Here is a 20,111-nt window from a genome sequence, read left to right on the forward strand (position 1 = left end):
TATCCGGGGGGGTCTTTGGGGCATTTTTGGGGAGCTTGGGGTGGCTCTGGGGGTCCTGGGGGTGTTTTGGGGCTCTTAAGAGGGAATTTTGGGGTCTCAGGAGGGATTTTGGGGTCTCAGGGGAGATTTTGGGGGTCCTGGGGGGACCTCAATGGATTTTCGGGGTCTTAGTGGATTTTGGGGGTCCCAGGGGGGTCTCAATGGATTTTGGGGGTCCCAGGGGGGTCTCAATGGATTTTGGGGGTCCCAGGGGGGTCTCAATGGATTTTTGGGGTCTCAGTGGATTTTGGGGGTCCCAGGGGGGTCTCGATGGATTTGGGGGGGCCCAGAGGGTTTTGGGGAGGGGTCTCAAAGCATTTTAAACCCTCTCAGCCCTTCCTGGGTACCCCAAACCCCCAAAACCTGAACCCACCCCCAAAAATCTCTTCCAGGCTCCCCCCCCGTGGTCGTTGTGGGACCCCTCCCCAATTTGGGGACCCCCCCAGCCCCCCATGGCGGCCGAGCTGGACAACCTGGAGCCGGCCCCTCCCCCCAACAACAACAACGGCCCCTGGGACCCCCCGGACCCCCGAGCTTGGGGGGACCCCAAAATCTTCGAGTGCTCGCGGATCAAAGCCTTGGCTGGTGGGTGAAGACCCCTCCCCAAAAAAAAAAAAACCCAAACCTCCCCAAAAATCCCAAAAATCCTCAAAAAAATCCTAAAAAATTCTCCAAAAAAACCCAAAAAATCCTGGATTGACCCCAAAAAATCTGAAAAAATTCCTCAAAAAACCTCCCAGACCTTTCCCCAAGAAATCCTGGATTTGAGGTGGATCTGGATGGATCTGGGGTGGGTTTGGGGTGGATTTGGGTGGATCTGGATGGATTTGGGGTGCATTTGGGGTGACCTGGATGTCCCACAGACGAGCGGGACGCGGTGCAGAAGACCTTCACCAGGTGAAGACCCACCTGGAGGTTCCTGAGTTCCATGGGGATCTCAGGGTGGTTTGGAGGTGGATTTGGGTGGATCTGGATGGTTTTGAGGTGGATTTGGGGTGACCTGGATGTCCCGCAGACGAGCGGGACGCGGTGCAGAAGAAGACCTTCACCAAGTGGGTGAACGCGCACCTGGCGCGCGCCGCCTGCCGCGTCGGGGACCTGTACTCGGACCTGCGCGACGGCTTCGTGCTCACGCGGCTGCTGGAGGTGCTCTCGGGGGAGACCCTGGTGAGGGGACCCGCGCGGCGGCTTCATCATCATCGTCGTCATCATCATCATCGTCGTCATTATCATCGTCATCATCATTGTCATCATCATCATCATCATCATCATCGTTGTGATTATCATCATCATCTTCATCGTTGTTATAATCATCATCATTGTTGTCATCATTCTCTTTGTCATCATCTTCATCATCATCATCATCATCCTATCATTGTCGTCATCACCATCGTCATCATCATGACTGTCGCCATCGCCATGAGCAGCATCATCGCCTTCGTGACCGTCTTCATCACCACCACCTTCATCTTCATCATCACCACCTTCATCTTCACCACCACCTTCATCTTCATCACCACCATCTTCATCTTCATCACCACCACCTTCATCTTCACCACCACCATCTTCATCTTCATCATCACCATCTTCATCTTCATCATCACCACCTTCATCTTCACCACCACCACCTTCATCTTCATCATCACCACCTTCATCTTCACCACCATCTTCATCATCATCACCACCATCTTCATCTTCACCATCACCACCTTCATCATCATCACCACCACCTTCATCTTCACCACCACCACCACCACGAGCCCCAGTCTGGACCTCCCCACTGCCCCCAGCTCCCACCATGGGAGCTGTTCCACCAGTTCCACCAGTTCCCCCAGTTTGGGGCCACTCCTGGTGGGGTGGGGTGGGGTGGGGTGCCCCTCTCCGAGCCGGAGGTCGCCGTGTCCCCCCAGCCCAAGCCGACGCGGGGCCGGATGCGGATCCACTCCCTGGAGAACGTGGACAAGGCCCTGCAGTTCCTCAAGGAGCAGCGCGTCCACCTGGAGAACGTCGGCTCCCACGACATCGTGGACGGCAACCACCGCCTGACCCTCGGCCTCATCTGGACCATCATCCTCCGCTTCCAGGTGCCACCAGGGCCCCGTCCGTGTCCTCCCTCGTCCTCCTCACGCCACCCCCGGCTGCCCCCTGACCGTTCCTCCCCCAGATCCAGGTGATCAAGATCAAGACCGAGGACAACCGGGAGACGCGCTCGGCCAAGGACGCGCTGCTGCTCTGGTGCCAGATGAAGACGGCGGGGTGAGGACCTGAGGTGACCCCTGAGGTGACCCCTGAGGTGACCCCTGAGGTGGCCCCCAAGGTGACCCTTGAGGTGACCCCCGAGGTGACCCCTGGTGACCTCCACAGCTACCCTGAGGTCAACATCCAGAACTTCACCACCAGCTGGAGGGACGGCCTGGCCTTCAACGCCCTCATCCACAGGCACCGGTCAGCGCCGGGGGGTGGACGCGGTGGGGAGGTTGAGGTCACCTTGGACACTTTGGGGGAGGGGTGGAGGTGACCGTATCCACCCCACCCCAGGCCGGATCTGATCGACTTCCACAAGCTGACCAAGTCCAACGCCACCTACAACCTCCAGCAGGCCTTCAACACGGCCGAGCAGCACCTGGGGCTCAGCAAGCTGCTGGACCCCGAGGGTACGGACGGGCTCTGTCCAGCTGTCTGTCTGTCCGTGTGTCCATCTGTCCAGCTGTCCATGTGTCCATCTCTCCATGTGTCCATCTGTCCATGTGCCCATCTGTCCATGTGTCCATCTCTCCACGTATCCATCTGTCCATGTGTCCATCTGTCCGTGTGTCCATGTGTCCATCTGTCCACGTGTCCATCTCTCCATGTGTCCATCTGTCCATGTGTCCATCTCTCCATGTGTCCACGTGTCCATCTGTCCATGTGTCCATGTGTCCATCTCTCCACGTGTCCATCTCTCCATGTGTCCATCTGTCCATGTGTCCATCTGTCCATGTGTCCACGTGTCCATCTCTCCATGTGTCCATGTGTCCATCTGTCCATCTCTCCACGTGTCCATCTGTCCATGTGTCCATCTCTCCACGTGTCCATCTGTCCATGTGTCCATCTGTCCATGTGTCCACGTGTCCATCTCTCCATCTCTCCACGTGTCCCTCTGTCCATGTGTCCATCTGTCCATGTGTCCATGTGTCCCTCTGTCCATGTGTCCACGTGTCCATCTCTCCATCTCTCCACGTGTCCCTCTGTCCATGTGTCCATCTGTCCATGTGTCCACGTGTCCATCTCTCCATCTCTCCACGTGTCCCTCTGTCCATCTCTCCACCCATGGAAGGTTGGGGGGCGTCTCCCCGCCCGTTTTTCCGCCTCCAGGCCCTTTTTCCCTTTCTGGGAGCGCAGGTCGAGGTTGAGGGATCAGCCCTGGGTTGGTGGTGGGACCATCCCTGGTGGTCCTGGGGTGGGACCATCCCTGGTGGTCCTGGGGTGGGACCATCCCTGGTGGTCCTGGGGTGGGGCTTTGAGGGAGGTCCTGACCTTCTGCCCCCCACCCCCACCAGATGTCAACATGGAGGACCCTGACGAGAAGTCCATCATCACCTACGTGGTGTCCTTCTACCACTACTTCTCCAAGATGAAGGCGCTGGCGGTGGAGGGGAAGCGCATCGGGAAGGTGGGGCTGGACCCAGTCCTGGGGTCTCCATCCCCAGCTCCGTGAGGTGTCCACCCCACTGACCGTGGATGTCCCACCCCGTGGTCCATCCCTTGTTCATCCCATGTCACCCTGGTGACCCCTCCAGCCCCACGTGGCTCTCGGGGGGGTTCCTGCAGGATCTCCAAGCCCACCCCAAACCCCACCAGGTGCTGGACCAGGTGATGGAGATCGCGGCCATCACGGCGCGCTACGAGGCCCTGGCGGCCGAGCTGCTGGCCTGGATCCACCACACCATCACCATCATCACCAACCAGAAGTTTGCCAACTCCCTGACCGGTGTCCAGCAGCAGCTCCAGGCCTTCACCGCCTTCTGCACCCTGGAGAAACCCGTCAAGTGAGGACCTCCTGGGTGGGCTGCTGCTGGGGTGGGACCTCACCCTGCTCCTGCTGCTGCTGGGGATGGGGAGGTCCCACCTCATGGTGATGGTGGTGGGGAGGTCCCAGTTCAGCCCAAACTGGTGGCAGTGGGACCTGGGACGCGGTGGTGACGTCCCAGCTCACGGTGGTGGTGACAGGGACCTCCCCACCGGTGCCACCCCCCAGGTTCCAGGAGAAGGGGAACCTCGAGGTGCTGCTCTTCACCATCCAGAGCAAACTCCGGGCCACCAACCGCAAGCTCTACGTGCCCAGCGAGGGCAAGAGCATCTCCGACATCAACAAGGTGAGGACGTGGGGATGGAGTCCCACCACCCTGGGAGGACACCCCGGTGGGGTTGGGGACCCCCGTGACCGGCCCGTGTCCCCGCCCACCAGGCCTGGACCTGTCTGGAGAAGGCGGAGCACGAGCGGGAGGTGGCCTTGAGGAACGAGTTGATCCGGCAGGAGAAGCTGGAGCTGCTGGCCCAGCGCTTCGACCACAAGGCCATCATGAGGGAGACGTGGCTCAACGAGAACCAGCGCCTGGTCTCGCAGGTGGGGTGGGGTGGGCGGGGTCACGGGGGACCTTCAGCTTGGGGTGGGACAATCACAGCACAGGGTTGGGTGGTGGGACCTCATCGAGGATGGTGGGAACTCATTGGGGTCTTCCTCGAGATAAGGGTGGTGGGACCTCCTTGGCCAGGGGAGGGGTGGTTGGACCTCATTGAGCTTCTCTTGACCATGGGGAGGGGCTTGGACCTCACTGGCCTCCTCCTTGACCATGGAGGCCTGGTGGAACCTCCTTGACCATGGAGGCCTGGTGGAACCTCTTCCACCTTCTCCTTGACCAGTGAGGACCCCACCCCACCATCTCCTTCCCCTCCAGGACAACTTCGGCTACGACCTGCCGGCGGTGGAGGCGGCCATGAAGAAGCACGAGGCCATCGAGGCCGACATCTCCTCGTACCAGGAGCGCATCCAGGTGGTGGTGGAGCTGGCCCTGGAGATGGAGTCCGAGGGCTACTACGACACGCGGCGCATCGGCGCGCAGAAGGACAACATCCTGCGCCAGTGGGCGCTGCTGACCGAGCTGGTCCGCGCCCGCCGCGCCCGCCTCGAGCAGAACCTGGCGCTCCAGAAGATCTTCCAGGAGATGGTCTACATGATCGACTGGATGGAGGAGATGCAGGTAGAGACGGAGGAGATCCGGCGGCGCGGCGGAATTCCGGCGGCGCCGGATGACGCGGTTTCGTTCTTCTCCAGGTTCTTCTGGTCTCCAAGGATTTGGGGAAGCATCTGCTGGAGGTTGAGGACCTCCTGCAGAAGCACGGGCTGCTGGAGGCCGACATCTCGGCCCAGACCGAGCGCGTCCAGGCCCTCAACGCCGCCGCGCTCAAGTTCTCGGAGCTGGAGGGTAACGGGGGCCACCAGGGTGGGTGACCGGGGCAGGGGGAGGTGTTTGGCCTTGGGAAGGGTCAACCAAGGTCCTGGTGGGCCATGGAAGGGTCAACCAAGGTCCTGGTGGGCCATGGAAGGGTCAACCCAAGGTCCTGGTGGGCCATGGGGAAGGTTGACCCAATGTCTGGTCCTTCCTTGGACACCACCATGACCGGTGATCCCACCACGTCCTGGCCACCCCCTGCCACCATCTAAGCCCCTTCTCCTGGCCCAGGCTACCAACCCTGCGACCCCCAGATCATCTGCAACCGCGTCAACCACGTCCAGACGTGCCTGGAGGAGCTGGAGGAGCTGGCGGCCAAGAGGAGGAAGGAGCTGGAGGACTCCCGGCAGCTCTGGACCTTCTTCCAGGAGATGGAGGAGGCCGAGGCCTGGATCCGCGAGAAGGAGAAGATCCTGGCCGCCAAGACCTGCGGCCGCGACCTCAGCAGCGTCATGACCTTGACCAACAAACACAAGACCATGCTGGGCGAGCTGGGCAACCGCCGGGCGCTGCTGCACCAGACCATGAAGAAAGGAGAGAAGATCCTGGCCAAGAAGTCCTTCAGCTCCGTGGGCATCCAGGAGAAGATGCGAGAAGTCTGCCTGCGGTGGAAGAAGCTGGAGGAGGTCACGGGGCTCCACCAGCAGCGCTTGGAGGACGCCCTGAACTTCTTCCAATTCAGCGCCGAGACGGATGACCTGGTGGCCTGGCTGCAGGACACGTACCGCATCGTGTCCAGCGACGACTTCGGCCACGACGACTACTCCAGCCAGGCCCTCCTGCGCAAGCACCGCGCCGTGGTGGACGAGGTGGAGAAGCACCGCGCCGCCGTCCTGTCCCTCCGCAAGCAGCTGGCTCTCCTGGCCCCCGACCACCGGCAGGGCGTGGACATCCAGATCCGTGTGGTGGAGGTGGAGCAGCTCTACGGGGAGGTGGCCGAGGTGGCCGTGCTGAGGACGCAGTGGCTGCAGGACGCCTTGGCCGTTTACCGCATGTTCAGCGAGGTCCACGCCTGCGAGGTGTGGGTGGACGAGAAGGAGCAGTGGCTGGAGAAGATGGAGGTGCCCGAAGAGCTGGACGAGGTCGAGGTGGTCCAGCACAGGTGGGTGGAGGCGGCGTGGGGTGAGGCCGGGCATTGAGGTTCCCCGTGCCGTGGTGGACCTGCCCGTGTCCATCTGCTCAGGTTCGAGAGCCTGGACCAGGAGATGAACAGCGTCATGGGGAGAATCCTGGACGTCAACCAGGTGGTGCAGCAGCTGGTGGACGGTGGCCACCCCAGCTCAGACGAGGTCCGGTCCTGCCAGGACCACCTCAACAGCCGGTACGGGCGCGGGGGTGACCCAAGGTGGACCTTGATCTTCTCGGGGTCTCCTTGGTGGGGCTGCCTGGAGACTCTCAACCCGTGGTTCTCCAGTGGTGGGATGTCCCTGTGGGGTCCAGATGTCCAGTGGAATGGTCCAAACCCATCGTTGGGGTTCCAAGGTGGACCTTGACCATCTTGAGGTCTCCTTGGTGTGGGGAACGTTGTGTGGGGCTGCCTGGAGACCCCCAACCTGTGGTTCTCCACTGGTGGGACGTCCCCAGGTCTCCAGGCCACCATTCCCAGCCCATCCCAAGGGTTCCTGCTGGTGCTGGTGGGCCCCATCCCAGCTCAGGGGGGTCTCACCCCGCTCCTGTCCCCATCCCCAGCTGGAACCGGGTGGTGGAGCTGGTGGAGAACAAGAAGAGCCAGCTCAGCTCGGTGCTGAAGATCCAGAACTTCCTCCTGGAGTGCAGCGAGATGAAGGCGCAGGTGCGGGAGAAGAGAAAAGCCATCGAGGCCACCCAGTCCGGTGGCAGCGACCTGGGCGGGGTCCTGGCCCTGCAGCGCCGCCTGTCCACCATGGAGGCCGCCCTGGTGGTCCTGGAGCCGCGGCTGGTGGAGCTCCAGCAGGAGGGCGAGGCCTTGGCCGCCGCCCACCCCGACCGCGCCCTGGAGATCCTGCTGCCCTTCGAGGAGATCAGCGAGGAGTGGGACAACCTCAAGCGAGCCCTGCAAGGTTGTGAGGACACCTTGACCATCGCCGGCCGCCTCCAGCAGTTCATCCAGGACCTGGACAACTTCTTGGGGTGGTTGGTGAAGACCCAAGCGGCCGTGGGCTCCGAGGAGGTCCCCGACAGCTTGGCCGAGGCCGAGCGGCTGCTGAACGTCCACGTGGCCCTCAAGGAGGAGATCAATGGCTACGAGGAGGACTACGCCAAGATCCAGGCGGCCAGCGAGCTGCTGGCCCTGGAGGAGATGGAGGTGCCCTACCTGTCCCTCCAGCAGTGGCTGCAGAAGCTGGACGCGGGCTGGGGGAAGCTCCTGCAGAGCTGGGAGATGAGGAGGGAGGTCCTGGTGCAGTCCCACATCTTCCACCTCTTCCTGCGCGACGTCCAGCAGTGCCAGAACAGCCTCTACAACCAGGTCTGGGAGGAGGTCCTGGGTGGTGGATTTGGGTGGTGGAAGGTCCTGGTTGATGGATTTGGGTGGTGGAAGGTCCTGGTTGGTGGATTTGGGTGGTGGAAGGTCCTGGTTGGTGGATTTGGGTGGTGGAAGGTCCTGGTTGGTGGATTTGGGTGGTGGAAGGTCCTGGTTGGTGGATTTGAGTGGTGGAAGGTCCTGGTTGGTGGATTTGGGTGGTGGAAGGTCCTGGTTGGTGGATTTGAGTGGTGGAAGGTCCTGGTTGATGGATTTGGGTGGTGGAAGGTCCTGGTTGGTGGATTTGGGTGGTGGAAGGTCCTCACTGGTGGATTTGGGTGGTGGAAGGTCCTCACTGGTGGATTTGGGTGGTGGAAGGTCCTCACTGGTGGATTTGGGTGGTGGAAGGTCCTCACTGGTGGATTTGGGTGGTGGAAGGTCCTCACTGGTGGATTTGGGTGGGAGCAGCTCCTGGTGGAGCTCCTGTGGAACTGAGGTGACCACCCCAAGGCCAGGCCAGGGGTCACCGCCCCCACCAACCCCTCCCAGGAGACCACCCTGGCCCACGCCGAGCTGCCGGACACGGTGGAAGGGGTGACCAAGGCGCTGAAGAAGCACAAGGACTTCACCACCACCCTGGAGCTGAACCTGCAGAAGGTCCAGCTGGTCCTGCAGGCCGGCGAGAGCCTCCGGCGCCAGCGCAACCTCCACAGCGACCGCGTGGCCGAGGCCATGGAGGGGCTCCGGGCCAAGTAGGTGCCCACCCTGGAGACCCCCGGCCCATCAGAAGCGTCCAGGAGCCACCAGCGGCTCTCAGGACCCCAAAACACCCACACAGGACCCCAAAAAATCCATCCAGGACCCAAAAATCCATCCAGGACCCAAAAAATCCATCCAGGACCCAAAAATCCATCCAGGACCCAAAAATTCCATGTAGGACCCCAAAAATCCACTCAGAGCCCTCCATTCTGGACCTCCCTGAGCACCCAGGAGCCACCAGAAGCTCTCAGGACCCCAAAACTCCACCCAGGACCCCAAAATTCCACCCAGGACTCCCCCCCATCACTCAGCACCCCCCAGGATGAGGCTGGATCTGATGGTGGATCCCAGATGGAAGCTCGTGACTCAGTTTCCCCTTTGAGGGGAAGCTCAGGGGTTAATGAAGGGTTGATCAGGAGTCATCAAGGGTTAATTGGGGGTTAATGAAGGGTTCGTTGGGGGTTAATTAGGGGGCCCCCCCCCGCAGGAGCCAACGCAACCATCAGCTGGCCCAGGAGTGGACGCGGCGGCTCCAGGACCACCTCGAGCTCCAGAGGTTCCTCCAGGACTGCCGCGAGGTCAGGCCCGGCCTCCTGAGACCCCCAAACCCCCCCGGAGCCCCCCAGAGACCCCCCCCCGAATTCTCCCTGGTGGGGGTGGGCTCCAGGTTCTCCTGCAGGTGTGGGGTGGGCAGACCCCCCTGGGGCCACCTCCACCTTCATGGTGGGCTCCGTGTCAGGTCGCTGGTGGGATTTGGGGTGGGGGGACCCCAAAAATCTCCCCCGGAGTTGGGCCAGGGGGTCCCTCCAGCCCCACAGAGGCTCCTCCAGCCCCAGAAGATCCTCAACATCTCGGGGGGCTTCGCCGGTGGCCGGGGTTGGACCTCCTGTGGTCCCTCCTCAGCAGCCCCAGGGTGGGTGAGACCCCAGCTCTGCCCCCACGGATTTGGGGTCAGGTTTGGGGGTCCCTCGGGGGTCCCGGCAGCCCCCAGGGGCTCCTCAGCACCTCGGGGGTCCCGGCAGCCCCCAGGGGCTCCTCAGCACCTCGGGGGTCCCGGCGCTGTCGGGGACCCCTCAGCTCCAGCCCAGGAGATCGCTCAGCCCCAAACCCCCCCCACGGATCTGGGGTCGGGTCTGGGGGTCCCCAACGCCCCCCGCGCTGTCCCCGGCCCCTCCGGGGGGTCCCCGGCGTTCTGGGGTGAATTCGGGAGGTTTTGGGGTGAATTCGGGGGATTTTGGGGTGGATTCGGGAGGTTTTGGGGTGAATTTAGCAGATTTTGGGGTGAATTTGGCAGATTTTGGGGTGAATTCGGGAGGTTTTGGGGTGAATTCGGGAGGTTTTGGGGTGGATTCGGGAGGTTTTGGGGTGGATTCGGGAGGGTTTGGGGTGAATTCGGGAGGTTTTGGGGTGAATTTGGCAGATTTTGGGGTGAATTTGGCAGATTTTGGGGTGAGTTCGGGAGGTTTCGGAGCTTCCCCCGCTCCGGGGATTTTTGGCCGGATCCCGCCCGAGGCTCCTCGGGCTCATCCGGCGCTCGCGCTCCGCCCGGGATCTGCTGCATCACGGCCGAGCCCGCACCGGCCTCACCTTCCTCATCCTCCTCATCCTCCCGCAGCCTCCGGAGCCTTCCTCTCCCTCCTCTCCATCCTCATCCTCCTTCTCCTTCATCCCCCTCCTCCTCCTCCATCCTCATCCTCCTCCTCCTCCATCTTCATCCCCCTCCGTCATCTTCACCCCCCCCCATCCTCCATCCTCATCCTCATCCCCCGACCCCAAATCCGCCTTTTTTTGGGGAAAAAAGCGGGGGGGGGGGGGGAGGGGAGGGGGCTCCTCTCGTCCTTTCCCCTCCGCTTTTTTTATTTTTATTTTTTTGGGGAATATTTTTGGGTGAAAAGGTTCCATTTTTGGGAAAAGCGGGGGAGGGGAGGGGGCTCCTCTCGCCCTTCCCCCTCCGCTTTTTTCGGTTTTTTTTTTAGGGCAAAAAGGGGATTTTAAAAAAACAATTTTTTGGAGGGGGGGGTGGATTTTTTTTTCTTTTTTTTTTTGGGGGGGGGGAGGACCCTACCAAAGCCCCGGCGCGGGGGGGGGGGGGTGGTGCTGGGGGTGCTGAGCCGCCGCCCCCCCGCAGTTGGATGGGTGGATCCGAGAGAAGGCGCTGATGGCCGGGGACCCCTCGCGGGACCCCCCCCCCCGGGACCCCCCCAAGCCGTGGCTGCAGCACCCCGCGTTCCTGGCGGAGCTGGCGCAGAACCGCGAGTGGCTCGAGAGGATCGAGAAGGTTCGGAGCGGGGGGGGGGGGGGGATGGGGGGGAGGGGGGCGGTGTGGGGGAGGGGTGTTTGCGTTGCTGCAGCCCCCCGCCCCCTTTTCCCCCCCCCCCCCCACTTTGATTGCGTCGTTCGGCGCCGCAGCGCTGCGGACCCCGGGGGTCCCCCCCGTACCCCCCAAAACTGTCCCCGTGTCCCCCCTCGCGTCCCCCCCACCCCAAAACTGTCCCCGTGTCCCCCCCCCACTGTCCCCGTGTCCCTCCCCCACCTTCTGCCCCTCCCCCCGGCTGTATCGTGACATTCCCCCTCCTGTCCCCCCCCCCAAATCTCTTCTGTGTCCCCTCGTGACAGATCTGGGGTCCTCCCGTGTCCCACCCAAACCCCACCGTGACCCCAAACCCCCATGAGAAGCGGGAGGAGCTGCACCAACATCTCCCCAACCCCTGGTGATGAACTTTGGGGTCCCACCGTGACCCCAAACCCCACGGTGACCCCAAACCCCCACGAGAAGGGGGAGGAGCTGCACCAACAGCTCTTGTGATGAATTTTGGGGTCCCACGGTGACCCCAAACCCCACGGTGACCCCAAACCCCCCGGCAGGAGGGTGAGGAGCTGGTGCAGGCCAAGCCGGAGCTGAGCGGGGCGGTGCGGCGGCAGCTGGAGGAGCTGAGGAGATGCTGGCAGGAGCTGGAGACCACGAGCCAGGCCCGGAGCCGGCGCCTGGCCGAGGCCGCGGCCGCCGAGCGCCTGGCGCGGAGCTACGCCGACATGGAGGCGCGGCTGGGCCGGCTGGAGGAGCAGCTGGAGAGCGTCGGCAGCGGGGCCGACCTGCGCAGCGTCAGCCGCCAGCTCAAGAGGCTGCAGGTGGGGCTGGGGGACACGGGGGACACCAGGCCTTGGGGGTGAATTGGGTAGTGAGGAGACACCAGGTTATGGAGGGACACCAAGATGTGGGGGACACCAGGTTCTGAGGAGGACGTAAGAGTTTGGGGGACACCAGGTGTTGGGTGGACTTTGGGGGCTGTTGGGACACCAGGTTATGGGGGGACACCACAACATGGGGGAACACCAGGTTACGGTGGACACCAAATTATGGGGCCACCACATGATGGAACCACATTTTTGGGGGAACGCTCCACCGTGGGCACTGAAGGTCCCATCCTGGCCATCGTGGCCACCTTCCTGACCCCGTGTCCCCCCCCACGTGTCCCCAGACGATGGAGTCGCAGGTGGAGGAGTGGTACAAGGAGGTGGGCGAGCTGCAGGCGCAGGCGGCGGCGCTGCCGGCGCAGGCGGCCGGGCGGGACGCGGTGGGCGAGCGGCAGAGCGCGGTGGGGACGCGCATCGTGCGCCTCATCGAGCCCCTCAAGGAGCGCAGGAGGATCCTGCTGGCCTCCAAAGAGGTCCATCAGGTCAGCCATGAGCTGGAGGACGAGGTGGTGAGTACCAGGGTGAGGTGGGATGAGGTTGGGGTGGAGGTGGGATGGGGTGGAGATACTTCTTCATGGGATGAAGATGGGATGGAGATGAAGAGGGATGGGGATGAAGATGGGACGGGATGAGATGGAGATGGGGATGGGATGGAGATGAAGATGGATGGAGATGGAGATGGGATGGAGACGAGGATGGATGGGGGTGGAGATGAGATGAAGATGAGGATGGATGGGGATGAAGATTGATGAAGATGGGCCGGGGTGAGATGGAGATGGAGATGGATGGGGGTGCAGATGGAGATGGATGGGGGTGCAGATGCAGATGGGATGAAGATGAAGATGAATGAGGATGGATGGAGATGGGGATGGGGATGGAGATGGATGGGGATGGAGATGGGATGGAGATGAAGATGGATGGGGATGGAGATGGGATGAAGATGGGCCGGGGTGAGATGGAGATGGAGATGGATGGGGGTGCAGATGCAGATGGAGATGGGATGAAGATGAAGATGAATGAGGATGGATGGAGATGGGGATGGGGATGGAGATGAAGATGGATGGGGATGGAGATGGGATGAAGATGGGCCGGGGTGAGATGGAGATGGAGATGGATGGGGGTGCAGATGGAGATGCGGATGGGATGAAGATGAAGATGAATGAGGATGGATGGAGATGGGATGGGGATGAAGATGAACACAGAAATAGGGATGGGCTGGGCTGGAGGACAGCCCTGACACCGAGGTCCACCCCCATCCCCACAGATGTGGGTCCAGGACCGCCTGCCCTTGGCCCTGCTGAAGGACCACGGCACCAACCTCCAGACTGTCCAACAATTCATCAAGAAGAACCAGGTGAGCGCCCGCGCCAGCGCTGGGGGCCGGGGGACGCCCCACCCCGACCCCTCCACCCACCCCACCCCACCCCGACCCCTCCACCCACCCCACCCCACCCCATCCCCGCAGAACCTGCGCCGGGAGATCCAGGTGCACCGGCCCCGCGTGGACGAGGTGCTGGAGCGCGCCGCCGCCGTGGCTTCCATCAAGAGCCCCGAGGCCGAGGGCGTGCGCTGCCTCCTGGAGCGGCTGGGGACGATGTGGGCGGAGCTGCAGGAGCAGACGGAGCGGCGGCAGCAGACCCTGGACGCCACCTACCAGCTGGAGCAGTACTACTTCGACGTGGCCGAGGTGGAGTCGTGGCTGGGAGAACAGGAGCTGCTCCTGATGAACGAGGAGAAGGGGAAGGTGGGGTTGAGAGGGGTTGGGGTTGGATTGGGTTGGGTTGGGTTGGGTTGGATTGGGTTGGATGAGGTTGGGTTGGGTTGGATTGAGTTGGGTTGGATTGGGTTGGATTGGGTTGGGTTGGGTTGGATTGGGTTGGGTTGGATTGGATTGGATTGGGTTGGGTTGGATTGAGTTGGATGAGGTTGGGTTGGATTGGGTTGGGTTGGATTGGATTGGGTTGGTTGGATTGGATTGGGTTGGGTTGGATTGGATTGGGTTGGGTTGGATTGGGTTGGGTTGGGTTGGATTGGGTTGGATTGAGTTGGATTGGGTTGGGTTGGATTGGGTTGGGTTGGGTTGGATTGGATTGGGTTGGGTTGGATTGGGTTGGGTTGGGTTGGATTGGGTTGGGTTGGATTGGGTTGGGTTGGGTTGGTTGAATTTTTTGGGTTGGTTGGTTCCATTGGTTGGGATTTTGGGGTTTTTTGGTTCCATTGGTTGGGTTTTTTGGGCTTTTTGGGTTGGTTTGTTGGTTTTTTTGGGCTGGTTGGGTTTTCTGGGTTTTTTGGGCTGGTTGATTCCATTGGTTGGGATTTTTGGGTCGGTTCGTTGGGTTTTTTGGGCTGGTTGGGTTTTTTGGGCTGGTTGGTTCCATTGGTTGGGATTTTGGGGTTTTTTGGTTCCATTGGTTGGGTTTTTTGGGTCGGTTCGTTGGGTTTTTTGGGTTGGCTGCTCCATTAGGTTGGGTTTGGTTGCTCGAGTCACTCATCCGCCTTGGCTGAGTCGCGTTGGGTGGAGCCGTGGTGTCACACCTCAGTCCCCGCTCCCACCCCACCCCAGGACGAGCAGAGCACCCTCCAGCTCCTCAAGAAGCACCTCCTCACCGAGCAAACCATCGAGAACTACGAGGAGACCATCGCCCAACTCTCCCGCCAGTGCCGCGCCCTCCTGGAGCTCGGCCACCCCCAGAGGTCCGCCCGCCCTCCGCTCGCCCCCGGCCCCCGGCCGCCGCCGCGGCGCCGCCGGGGCTGACGGGCGCTGTGTCCCTCACCCAGCGAACAGGTCAGCAGGCGGCAGTCGCAGGTTGACCGGCTGTACGTGTCTCTGAAGGACCTGGTGGAGGAGCGCAAGGTCAAGCTGGAGCAGCAGTACTGGCTCTACCAGCTCAACCGCGAGGTGGACGAGCTGGAGCACTGGATCGCCGAGAAGGAGGTGGTGGCCGGCTCGCCCGAGCTGGGGCAGGACTTCGAGCATGTGACGGTGAGGACGGGAAGGCTGGAATCCTTGGGGGTGGGATGGCTTTGGTGGTTGAGGGTGATGGAGGAGTTGGTGGCCGTTGTGGTGGAGGTTCTGACTCGTGGTGGGGTTCTGGTGACATCATCAGGGTTCTGAGGGCCTTTCCTGACTTCTGCCGGAGGTCCTGGCACCATCCTGGGGGTTCTGGGTGTCCTGGGCACCTTCCCTGTCCCATCCTCGTGGTCCTGGGCATCACCTCTGTCCCCGGCTGGAGGTCCTGGCACCATCTTGGAGGTCCTGGCACCATCCTGGTGCTCCTGGGCATCCCCTCTGCCCCCTGGGGAGGTCCCAAGCCCTGCCCACCCCTGATCCCTGCCCCCTGGGGCCACCGCAGCTGCTGCAGGAGAAGTTCCTGGAGTTCGCCAGCGAGACGGGCAGCGTGGGGCAGGAGCGCATCGCCGCCGTCAACCAGATGGTGGACGAGCTCATCGACTACGGCCACACCGACGCCGCCACCATCGCCGAGTGGAAGGACGGCGTCAACGAGGCGTGGGCCGACCTCCTGGAGCTGATGGAGACGCGTGCCCAGATGCTGGCGGCGTCCCACGAGCTGCACAAGTTCTTCAACGACTGCAAGGAGGTCCTGGGGCAGATCGAGGAGAAGCGGCAGCGGCTGCCGGAGCTGGCGGCGCGGGAGGGCAGGACCTCGGCCGGCGCCCTGCAGAGGGCCTTGGGCGCCTTCGAGCACGACGTGGAGGTGCTGGTGACGCAGGTGCGGCAGCTGCAGGAGGGCGCGGCGCAGCTGCGGACGCTCTACGCCGGGGACAACGCCGAGGCCATCGCCGGGCGCGAGCAGGAGGTGCTGCGGGCGTGGAAGGAGCTGCTGGCGGCATGTGAGGAGTGCCGGCTGCACGTGGCCAGCGTGGCCGACAAGATCCGCTTCGTGGGCACCGTCAGGGATCTGCTGGCCTGGATGGATGGGGTGCTCCACCAGATGGGCGCCGGCGAGAAGCCCAGGTAGGGGAGGTGGCCGTGGATCAAGTCCTGGTCCATCCCAAGGTCCTGTGTCCTGGTCCATCCCAAGGTCCCGTGTCCTGGTCCATCCCAAGGTCCTGTGTCCTGGTCCATCCCAAGGTCCCGTGTCCTGGTCCATCCCAAGGTCCCGTGTCCTGGTCCATCTGAGGATCCATATCCTGTCCCACCATGGACCCAGGGGCCATGTCCTGGTCCATCAGGAGGACCCCAAACCTTTCCCCATGCCAATGTCCCCTCCCAGCCACCAAGGACCCCTCTCCATCCCCACCCCATGCTGGGGGTTGGGACCACCCTTGTCCCTCCCCTGCCCCAGGGACGTGTCCTCAGTGGAGCTGCTGATGAACGACCACCAAAGCCTCAAGACTGAGATGGAGGCCCGGGCCAAGAACGTGGCCACCTGCCTGGAGCTGGGCAAGACCCTCATCCTCAGCAAGAGCCCAGCGGCCGACGAGGTGCCCGGGGTGGGGGGCGGGCCATGTGGGGAGGGGGCGTGGTGGAACTTCTGGGGTGTCCCGACCCATGTCCCCCCTTCCCGCAGATCAAATCCCACATGGAGAAGCTCCTGGCAAAGAAGAAGGAGATGACGGAGAAGTGGGACAAGCACTGGGAGTGGCTGCAGCAGAGTGAGCGCCACCATGACGGGACACCAGGGGGTCATCGGGTGTTGGGGGGACACCAGAAGGTTTTTGGGGGTCGTTGAGTCTTGGAGGGACAGCAGGTCTTGGGGTGGACATTGGATCATAGGGGTCAACTGATTATGGGGGACAGTGGGTTATGGGAAACACCAAATTACGGGGGAACACCAAATTATGGGAGTCATCAGACTGTGGGTGACACCAAATTATAAGGGCCACCAGACCATGGGTGACCCCAGCCTCTGCGGTGACCCCGCGGCGGTGACGGGCGGCCCCGGCTGTGCCGGCAGTGCGCGAGGTGCACCAGTTCGCGCAGGAGGCCGTGGTGGCCGACGCGTGGCTGACGGCCCAGGAGCCGCTGCTGAAGAGCCAGGAGCTGGGCAGCAGCGTGGACGAGGTGGAGCAGCTGATCCGGCGCCACGAGGCCTTCCGGAAGGCAGCGGCCGCCTGGGAGGAGAGGTTCAGCTCCCTGCGGCGCCTCACCACGGTACGGCCACCACGGCGCCGGGGACACCCCCGGGGCTGGGCCCTGCTCGGGGTGGAGGCAGCCGTGGGCTCAGCAGAACCATCTCTGATCTTCATCCTGTTCCCATCTCCATCGCTATTGCCATCGCTGGCTTCGTCATCTTCATCTCCATCTTCATCTCCATCTCCATCATCTCCATCTCCTCCATCTCCACCCCGTGCTGCCCCCCAGATCGAGAAGCTCAAGGCCGAGCAGAACAAGCAGCCACCGACGCCGCTCCTGACCCGCAAGTTTTTGGGGGAAGCCCCGGGAGGTCCGGACCCTCGCCGGCCGGAGCCGCGCGTCGCCTACGTCCGGCACGAGCTGCGGCCGGAGCGCCTCCAGCCCAAGCTTGACCGCGTCCAGGCGCCGGCCACCGACGGAGGACCCCCCGAGCCACCCCCGGCCACCGCCGCCGTCACTGCGGCCACCCCCGCGGAGCCCCCGGTGGCCCCCAAGGCCGAGGAGCCGGGCGAGGTCCGGCCGGGGCCACCGGAGCGGCGCCGGGAGCGCCGGGAGCGCCGGCTGGAGCGGCAGGAGTCCAGCGAGCCGGAGCCGCCGCGGCACGACGGGAAGGGCGGCGGGTGAGCGAGGGGACGCTGTGGGGATGTGGTGGGGACGGCGGGGAGGGGATGGGGCTGAGGTGACCCCGCCGTGGTCCCCAAATGTCCCCCAGCAGCAAAGCCACCCTGGCCGACATCGTGGAGCAGCTGCAGGAGAAGGAGGCGGGTGGCCCTGTGCCGGCTTCGGTGAGTCCTTGGTGGCCCCTTGGATTCCTTTTTGTGTCCCTTTGGATTCCCCTTGGTGTCCCCTCTGTCACCCCCTGGAGATCCCTGGGTGTCCCCTCAATGTCCCCTCTGTCACCCCCTGGAGATCCCTGGGTGTCCCCTCAATGTCCCCTCTGTCACCCCCTGAGATCCCTGGGTGTCCCCTCAATGTCCCCTCTGCCACCCCCTGGAGATCCCAGGGTGTCCCCTCAATGTCCCCTCCATCACCTCCTGAGATCCCGGGGTGTCCCCTCAATGTCCCCTCCTGTCCCCAGCCCCGTGACCGCGACTCCCCCGCCCGTCTTCCCGCTGGCCCCGAGGCCCTCCCGGAGAGGACCCCGAGGCCGGAGCGTCCCCGTGCCCGGGATCGGCCGAAGCCGCGGCGCCGACCGCGCCCCAAGGACTCGGGGCAGGGCCCGGGGGAGCCGCGGCGCTCGCGGTCGGCGCCGGCACAGGGCAGCGCTCCCCCGCCGCCGCCGCCGCCCGCGCACACGGTGACGCACGAGGGGTTCCTGCTGCGCAAGCACGAGCTCGACGGCGCCGGCAAGAAGGCGTCCAACAGGTCTGGGGGCACCGTGGGGATGGAGGTTCTCCAAGGGTCCATCAATGATCCACCAGAATTTGGGGGTTCACCAAGAGTCAGGGGTTCACAAAGGGTTGGGGTTCATCAATGAAAGGGGTTCACCAAGGCTTGGGGGTCCTTCAGTAATGGAGTTCACCAAGGGTTGGGGTTTCTCCAAGGGTTTGGGGTCCATCAGTGGAGAAGGCCCACCAGAATTCGGGGGTCCATCAAGAGTTGGGGGGTCCATCAACGAGGCGGATTGACCAAAATCTGGGAGTTCACCAAGGATAGGAACGTTCACCAATGAATGGAATCCACCACAATTTGGGGTGGGGGGGGGTCAACCAAAACTCAGAATTCCCAAAACCTGGTGGTCACCCCACGTCCCACCACGAGCAGGTCTTGGGTCAACCTCTACTGCGTCCTGGCCAAGGGTGACCTGGGCTTCTACAAGGACGCCAAAGGCCCCGCGGCCGGGGCCACCCACGGCGGGGAGCCCCTGCTGAGCCTGCACCGCGCCACCAGCGAGGTGGCCAATGACTACAAGAAGAAGAAGAACGTCTTCAAGCTCAAGTGAGTTTGGGGTTTGTCAGTTTTGGGGTCTCTGACACCATTTTTGGGGTCTCCTGATGACTTTTGGTGGCTCTGATGCCCCCAAGTCCTGGTGGGCACGGTGACAATGTTCCTGTCTTGTAGGACGGGCGATGGGAGCGAGTTCCTGCTGCAGGCCAAGGACGAGGTGCGGCTTTGGGCGGGTCTTTGAAGGGTTTTGGGGGGGTCTGATGATGGTTTTGGTGGTTCTGATCCCATTTTGGAGTCTTATGTTGATTTTGATGCCAATTTTGGGGTTCCAAACCCCATTTTTGGTGACCCTAACCCCATTTTCGGGGTGTCTGACCCCAATTTTGGCCTTTAGGAGGAGATGCAGGGCTGGCTGCGGGCGCTGGCGGCCAGCGCGCAGGAACACGCCGAGCTGGCCCGCTGGCACCAGGGGCTCCTCACCACCTCCTCCACCGACGAGGGGCTCCCCCGGCGCGACCCCGAGCGGCCCCGGCGGAAGTGACCCCCCAGAACCCTGACTTTGGGCTCCTGGCCCCCACAAAACCCAAATTTGGGGGTCCTGCCCCACCCCCGAGCCCCAATTTTGGGGTCCCGAGTCCCGGTTTCCGGGTTCCGGCCCCCCCAAAACCTCAATTTTGGGGTTCTGGCTCCCCCAAAACCCTGATTTTGGGGTCCCGTCCCCCCCCGAGCCCCAGTTTTGGGGCCCCGGCCCCCCTTTCCCCCAGCACAAGCCATAGAGAGCCGGGGGGGCCCAGCGCCGCCGTTGTACAAATGTAATAAAGCACCCGCTGCACCCCAAAACCGACTTGGGGGATTTGGGGGCATCCTGAGAGGGTTTGGGGGCAGCTTGGGGGGGTTTGGGGCATCCAGGGAGGTTTAGGAGCGACTCGGAGAGGTTTTAGGACAAACTGGGAGGGTTTAGGAGCGACTGAGGGGCAGTTCAGGGGTGTCCGGGGTGGTTGGGAGCGATTTGGGGGGGTCTGGGACTGACTGGGGGGGTTTAGGAGCTACTGGGGGGATTTGGGGGGGGGTTTAGGAACTACTGGGAGAGTTTAGGAGCATCTGGGAGGGGTTTAGGATCAACAAGGTTCGTTCTGCTGCTTCTGGAGCCGGGAAGGGCCCGGGACGAACCAGGCGGGTCCCACCCGGGAGTGCGGCAAAA

General features: G+C 62.9%; 1 protein-coding gene across 1 annotated transcript; it reads left to right on the plus strand.

The window, feature by feature from the left end:
• The first annotated feature begins 506 nt into the window (after positions 1-506).
• On the plus strand, positions 507-19,687 carry SPTBN4 (spectrin beta, non-erythrocytic 4). Its single transcript, XM_058859819.1, has 33 exons — positions 507-1,206; positions 1,950-2,123; positions 2,204-2,295; positions 2,404-2,484; positions 2,578-2,693; positions 3,579-3,691; positions 3,880-4,067; positions 4,277-4,394; positions 4,487-4,645; positions 4,977-5,279; positions 5,354-5,504; positions 5,763-6,633; positions 6,715-6,852; positions 7,221-7,977; positions 8,521-8,723; positions 9,218-9,308; positions 10,859-11,008; positions 11,596-11,859; positions 12,210-12,434; positions 13,190-13,279; positions 13,391-13,669; positions 14,489-14,619; positions 14,704-14,908; positions 15,279-15,901; positions 16,233-16,371; positions 16,458-16,542; positions 16,845-17,041; positions 17,252-17,643; positions 17,736-17,808; positions 18,102-18,388; positions 18,788-18,961; positions 19,085-19,127; positions 19,305-19,687. The coding sequence occupies exons 2-33, from the start codon at positions 1,971-1,973 to the stop codon at positions 19,449-19,451; spliced, it is 7,038 nt and encodes a 2,345-aa protein (XP_058715802.1). The 5' UTR covers positions 507-1,206; positions 1,950-1,970; the 3' UTR covers positions 19,452-19,687.
• The last annotated feature ends 424 nt before the right edge of the window (positions 19,688-20,111 follow it).

The sequence above is a fragment of the Poecile atricapillus genome, chromosome 31, assembly GCF_030490865.1.
Source record: "Poecile atricapillus isolate bPoeAtr1 chromosome 31, bPoeAtr1.hap1, whole genome shotgun sequence".
NCBI lineage: Eukaryota > Metazoa > Chordata > Aves > Passeriformes > Paridae > Poecile > Poecile atricapillus.